The sequence below is a fragment of the Cryptomeria japonica genome, chromosome 4 (assembly GCF_030272615.1).
Source record: "Cryptomeria japonica chromosome 4, Sugi_1.0, whole genome shotgun sequence".
NCBI classification, from domain to species: domain Eukaryota; kingdom Viridiplantae; phylum Streptophyta; class Pinopsida; order Cupressales; family Cupressaceae; genus Cryptomeria; species Cryptomeria japonica.
In genome coordinates this window covers 62,511,476-62,518,353 of record NC_081408.1, presented here as the reverse complement: position 1 = coordinate 62,518,353, position 6,878 = coordinate 62,511,476, and the positions used below count along the sequence as shown (strand labels likewise).

The 6,878-nt window shown below is 31.3% G+C and overlaps 1 protein-coding gene across 1 annotated transcript; it reads left to right on the top strand.

Annotated features, from left to right (window-relative positions):
• Positions 1 to 957: 957 nt before the first annotated feature.
• LOC131040579 (geraniol 8-hydroxylase) lies at positions 958 to 3,967 on the top strand. Its single transcript, XM_057973527.2, has 2 exons — positions 958 to 2,133; positions 2,962 to 3,967. Exons 1-2 carry the CDS (start codon positions 1,225 to 1,227, stop codon positions 3,574 to 3,576), a joined length of 1,524 nt encoding a protein of 507 aa, XP_057829510.2. The 5' UTR covers positions 958 to 1,224; the 3' UTR covers positions 3,577 to 3,967.
• Positions 3,968 to 6,878: the final 2,911 nt, after the last annotated feature.

Genomic DNA, 6,878 nt, shown 5'->3' with positions numbered 1-6,878 from the left:
AATGTTGTAATAGAATAATTTAATATATTTTATAATCAATTTTTGTTGTAAATTAATTTTCAAATCATTTTAAAAATTAGAATTAGAATTAATTTTGATTTTTCAAATTTTCATAAATAAAAAACATATGTGCCAAAAATTTATTATGCTTTTCAAAAGTACCGAAGACAAAATTGCTTATAAGTATTTAATTTAAATTTTTGAATTAAATTAAATATTACCTTTAAGAAAAGTGTATATTTTCTCTATAATGTAAATTCTAGTTCGAACTACCCATAGAATAGTAGGGGCCTTACATAATTACAAATTCATTGTAATGTTAAGTTAATTATTTTATCTAACTAAATGTTACACTTGTAACATTTTATTTCATAGATATGCTTTGCTTCCCAATTTTGTTCTATAAGATTTATTTGCATCAAAGTTTGTTATCCCATTCCATGATCCCTCATGAGATAAATATTTGTGCCAACCCTTTTTAATGATCCATATTATTTCATTTTGAACATAAAATATATTGATTTCATTATTACACTAAAATTAATTCAATAAAAACGAAAATTAATAATAATATTAAAATATTAAGCATTGAACTAGCTTTAATGGATATATAAGGAGAGTCCATAGTTCATGGATTGCTTGTATCCACTACCTACACGCCAAAGGTGGGAACCCAACAACAGGGATCCCACAAATTAACGAATTTTTGCAGACCTTTCTGGGAAGCGTGAGACACTTCCAGTGGTCCACGTAATACAAGCCTATCGGCTAATTAAAAAAGTCTATATGACCACCGAATTCAGCTCAAAAATCATAACCCTCGCATTGCTCTCAATGTCAGATATCACTTGATCACAAATTCATTGGATAATATCCTATCCACATAATCCTTTTACCACAGAATTATTGAATGCTTTGTCCACCAAATTCCAAATTCATTGAATTCTTTCTTACATACTGTTTTGTCCACCAAATTCCAAATTCATTGAATTCTTTCTTACATACTGTTTTGTCCACCAAATTCCAAATTCATTGAATTCTTTCTTACATACTGTTTTGAGCAATAATTGAGCACTACTTCATGGAATGCTTTTTTTCCGACACACCCATTTCGAGCACAAGTTCACTGAAAGATTTCTTGATCAGAAGTTCGTTCAATGTTCTGATGCCCAAATGCCCAGTTGAGTAAAAGTTCATTGAATTCGTTCGTTATTCTAGTTTGTCATGGATTCAATCAGTGTTCCTTCATCAACGTACTCACTAGTTGCAGGAGTTCTCCTACTAATACTCCTCACTTTTCTGAAGAAGAGGAATAAGAGGAGTTTGGCATTACCATTACCACCAGGTCCTCCTGGATGGCCTTTCATAGGGAACCTCCCTCAGCTTGGGGACAAACCCCACAGATCTCTTTCCCTCCTTGCTCAGAAATATGGGCCTCTCATGACCATCAAATTGGGCATGCATACAGCATTTGTTGTGTCCTCTCCATCCATGGCAAGAGAAGTACTGAAGAACAATGACCACAGGTTCTCAAGCAGGACAATCAATACAGCTGCAAGGACATTATACTACCAAGGCACAAGTCTAATATGGAGTCCTAATGGCCCTCATTGGCGCTTGCTTAGAAGGATCTGCAACACAGAGATTTTTAGTGCCAAAAGGCTCGATGCTCTGCAGCATTTGAGAAGAGAGGAGGTATGCAAGACTATTGATTGCATAATGGAGGATTGTAAACAGGGGAATAGTGTAAAGATCGGTGAAAGAGCTTTTATGATATCTCTTAGCCTTGTGGGTAAGATGGTTTGCGGCAAACAACTGCTTGAGCCAGGCTTTCCACAAGCTGCAGAGTTTAAGGGCATGGTGTGGGAAGCCCTCAAGTTGACAGGGATTCTAACCTTATCTGATTTGTATCCTTTTCTGAGGAGGTTCGATCTTCAGGGGCCGAGCAGTAAAAATAAGATTTTGTCCCAGCGTTTTGATAACATGTATAACAGACTCATTGAGGAGCGACTAGCACAGAGGGCTAATATGCAGTGCAGCGGTAATGATGTGAAGGATTTTCTGGATGTAATGTTGGATTTGAGAGAAGATGGTACACAACTTAGTCTAGAGAACATCAAAGCAATGCTTATGGTAAGCTGGATTACTTTGAATGATTTTTCTTTCATATTTCATGTTCCATCTAGATACTTCTCAAGTGAACTTATATTCCCTACTTTCTCTTAAAAGAAGTGTGTTGAGAAGATTTTATCTGTACAATTTTTGAAAAGGAAGTACTTGGCAATCATAAGAGCGGTGTAAATATATAAGCGAAAAAAAAGGTAAGTCATCCCTGAATTTATATGGAGAGAAGCTTTCTGTTGATAAATGTGGAGATCTTTTAAAAATTCTGTTTTTAAATTTTGAAAAGGGAGGACTTATCAATTATATGGGATCTGGGTGTGTAAATATATTAAGTCTAAGAAAAAAGTAAATCATATATGAATTCATATGAAGAGAAGCTTTCTATTAATGAATGCGGCTGAGCTTTTTTAAGAATATTGTAAAGCAAAAGCAGGTGACCTCATGAATTTAATAGTCTAGTTTATGCTTGGAATTTCTCATCCATCAAAAACCGAAACTTTAATTATGTAGTAGTCAATGTTAGAATATTTTTAATTAATTAATAAATAAGATAAAAATGCATCATAGACTTTTTTGTGAATGTTATGATACATCCTGATGGTGAGTAGTGGTTTCTATCAATTTTAACTATCTTAATGTGATCTCTATCATTACCTGGAACATTCTATTACAGGGCAGTCTACTCATGACCACCACTTTAGCTTTGTATGGTACAGTGCTTCAACACTGCTTCTTCTCCCAGAAAAATTGCTTGGATCTTTCTTAAAACTCAAGACAAATTAATTGTTCAGAGTGTTCTCACTATTAATAACACTGCCCAATTTCTTGTGTTGGCAGGACATGTTTACTGCAGGTACCGACACAATTTCAGGAACAATTGAATGGACAATGTCAGAGCTTCTGAGAAACCCAACAGTCATGAGGAAAGTCCAAGCAGAGCTGGATGATGTTGTGGGCGTAGAGAGAAGAATGGAGGAGGCAGACATAGGAAACCTTCCATTTCTCCGAGCAGTAGTGAAGGAAGTGTTAAGATTACACCCTACAGCCCCACTCATCTTTAGAAAGGCAGATATGTCTTGTGAGATTAATGGATTTCGTGTTCCCGATAATACCCAGGTGATTGTGAATGTATGGGCCCTTGGGAGAGACCCTACTGCATGGAAAGATCCTTTGAATTTTAATCCAGATAGGTTTCTGGAATATAACATTGATTACAAAGGTCAGGATTTTGAATTCATACCATTTGGAGCAGGAAGAAGGATATGCATTGGGCTTCCACTGGCACAGAGAATGGTTCATTTGGTGGTGGGATCGTTGGTGCAAGCCTTCAATTGGTCCATCCCTATGGATAATCAGGCAGGTATTGATATGTCTGAGACTTTTGGTATGACATTACTAAAAATTGTGCCACTGAGAGCTATTCCTACACTAAGAAATGTCATGAAGTTTTAGTACAGAAATTCTTGTGTTTACATTTTCATTTCAAATCTTGAGATGGTCTAGTGGTGGAGGACTTGCAATCTTGAATAAGAGGTCATAAGTTTAAATCCTGCATGGTAAAGGTGTGTACGTCTTGTTTGTAGCATAGTTAGGTACCTCCTCCAAAGAATATTGGGTAGTCCCATATTACTGTAAGTCATAGGTAGGCCCATATGACTAAAAGCCATATGTAGACCTATAGTTTAATGTCTTTCTCAAGAAGTATGAGGTAGTCCCATATTACTATAAGTCATATGTAAACTATAAAAGATTCAATTTCCATTTGATCCTTATGACCTTTGGATGCTAGTTGTAATATTCAAATGCATGAAAATGATTATAAATTTTAGTTTTCATGAGATTATATTTTTGGTTGTGTTTTAAAAATAGTTACATTTCCAATGGATTAATGGAGGATACATAAAGGGCAATTAGATAGATTATTTTAGTTAATATCATATTGTCATATGTTTCAAAGATTTCACTAAGTCTTGAAATTTTAGAAAAGATCATTGTTGTAATCTATTTATTAATTTTTGCCTCTTTCAAACTTTAATGTGCTCCATAAGTCATTTGTAGATCCAAATCAAGTTACTTGACATCATAGACTATAAAAAGATTTTATTTCCACTTCAATATAATCATTTAAATGAGAATTTCAATCCAAAATGTCATAATTCATTGATTATTGTTTTGAGCATAAGATGAAAGGACCAACCTTATCAAATAGCTTACATATAGTTTTATATGATTGTGAAAGTGATCTTAAGAGCTCGGGTAATCTTATTAACCCAAACAAGTTACCTAACATAGAATATAAAAATTTCATTTCCATTTAATTATCTATAATTTTTTTGTTATATTTCATCTATTGTAATCAACTTTGAAAGATACTTTAAAACATTAATATAATCATATTTAGATGATCTTCCAATCCAAAAAGTCATTCTCCATTAGCAATTATGTTGAGCAAAAGACAAAAGAGAGCAACGTTATTAAATAATGCATATATTTGTATAATTATAATAAATAATCTATAAAATTAGATTGTTAAATTAATTAATCTAAACTAGATGACTAGACTACAAACGATTCTTATTTCCATTTACATTCAAAAATCATATCTTTTCTATAATATTTTACCTTTATCAATTGAAAATAACTTAAAATAAAATATTAACAGAATCATCTTTAAATGAAATTTCAATTAAAAAACCATATTCCATTGACAATTGTTTAAATAATAGAGCCAATAAAAATACCAAACTTATTAGGTGACCCAAACTTGCAAAAATTGGGTTGGGTTTGCCTTCTAGTTATTATGAGGAATCAAGATCTTTACTAAGACTTTGATAGGTTAAAACTCTATACTCTTTTCCTTCATTACTATGGTGTTTTCAAATAGTTGTATGTAAGATGATGTTTCTCCCCTAGTTTTGTTAAAGATTTAATCTAATGGTATGTTTCTCATGTACTCATGAGAATCCAATTTGATTGTGCATCATTTATTTGATCCTTAATTTATTGTTTGAATAGAGAAATTTCATGGTGACATGGTTGTGTGATATATATTAGTATGAACAATTTAATGTAGTTATGTAATATTATATAAATTTGGGTTTTTTTTATATTTGTTGTGGTTTGTAGTAAAAAAATTTATACAAAAGAAAAAAAGAAAAATATGTTATAATTTTGCAAATATTCGAAAATGATAAAAAAAAATTAGAGTACAAACTTCCAAGCCTTCCAAAAGAACACAATTTGTAATAAGAAGATCATAAACTAACCTAGTATTATTTATACCATGTACCTATGCCTTGAATGCCACCTAAATCTACTTAACTACCTATATAAGATTGTGTTAATCATCACATAACTTAGGTAACAGCATATTAAAAGATTAATGGCATAACCTTCCCCCATTCTTTAAAGAAGCATTGTCTTCGACATTTATCAATTGTGGATGTTTTTGCACAAAATATTTATTTTTTAACTATCATCTTTGATTGAATAGGTCTTCCATTTGATCAAATACTCTAAGATTAGCATCATCTATAGCCTCTTAGTGTTTTTTTCAATAATTATTTCAAGATTAAAAAGTAATTTTCCCTCCTAGTATGCATTAGTACTCTTTTGTCTATTAACTTTTTTCAAACATGAAACATGAAAAGCCAGATGTATTAAAAACTAAATAAACTTGTTCAAAATTGTTAAATTGACTTATTTATTAATCATCAATAAAAAATGAAATTGCGAATTCTATGAAAAGAAGTGGAAGAATTTGATTTCTCCAATTTAAAAATCTAAAGTGAAGCTAATGCTCAAATTTTGACATCCAAAATCTTGCATCGCATGCTTCATGTAGGGGATAGATTGAAACTTTTTAAGCTCTAGCCAAAGAAATGTCCTTATTATCAGCATAATAAGAGTTTGAAACATATTGTTTTGGATTGTTTAAAGGCTAAAAAAATGTAATGCTATCTTTGGTATTTTCCTTGCTATTTTTAGTCACATCTTATATTGGAAAGAAGTTGTTTTAGGCATTGGTCTTTGTAATATTTTGGTTGTTAATTCTATATGACACAATTTTGGGTAATGTATAGAAAAGTAAATGAATGTCCATGTTTTCTAATGATATTGTTCATGAGGAAGTAGAAATGCTCACTTTTACCCTACCATAATTCTACAATTTATCTCTTTATGTTTCAGTGGATGGGTGACACTAAAGAAGATGCAAAGTACACGAAGCACTTAGAGGAAATTAATCTTCAATTTTTACACCTCCACTAAGAAGATATCTTTACTTCAGAAAACTCCAAAGTTAATTAAAATTTAAAATATAATTGACTTGCCTATTGTATTATCCCTTAAGTTTTTGTCCACCAATCAAGATGAAATTGTTGAAGACTATACTTTTTAATGTATTATGCAGAATTTCTTAGTTAAATTCTGATTTGTAAGAGCTACTATACCCTTGAGATTTAGGATTTCTTTTCTTTTCTATACAATTCCTTCTTGAACAATAATTCTTTTTACTATAATCCAAATTTATTTAATACTAAAAAATATACAATGAAAAAAACACCACATAATCTAATCATAGAAACAATAAAGTCAAAGAATTAAAATATTAAATATTAGTTAAAACTTCATGCCAATCTGTCCCATGGAGGAATTTAGGATATAATTTATAAAATAGGTTTATGAATTGTTTAAGATAATTTGGTTTGCTTTATATGCTTTTTAAATTGAAATAATGCAAGATAAAAAGAATA

Bases quoted from the DNA above. Each gene is read 5' to 3' on its own strand.
- LOC131040579 (XM_057973527.2), top strand. From the start codon at position 1,225: ATGGATTCAATCAGTGTTCCTTCATCAACGTACTCACTAGTTGCAGGA. The intron at 2,134-2,961 runs GTAAGCTGGATT...TTGTGTTGGCAG, and splicing joins ACATCAAAGCAATGCTTATG to GACATGTTTACTGCAGGTAC.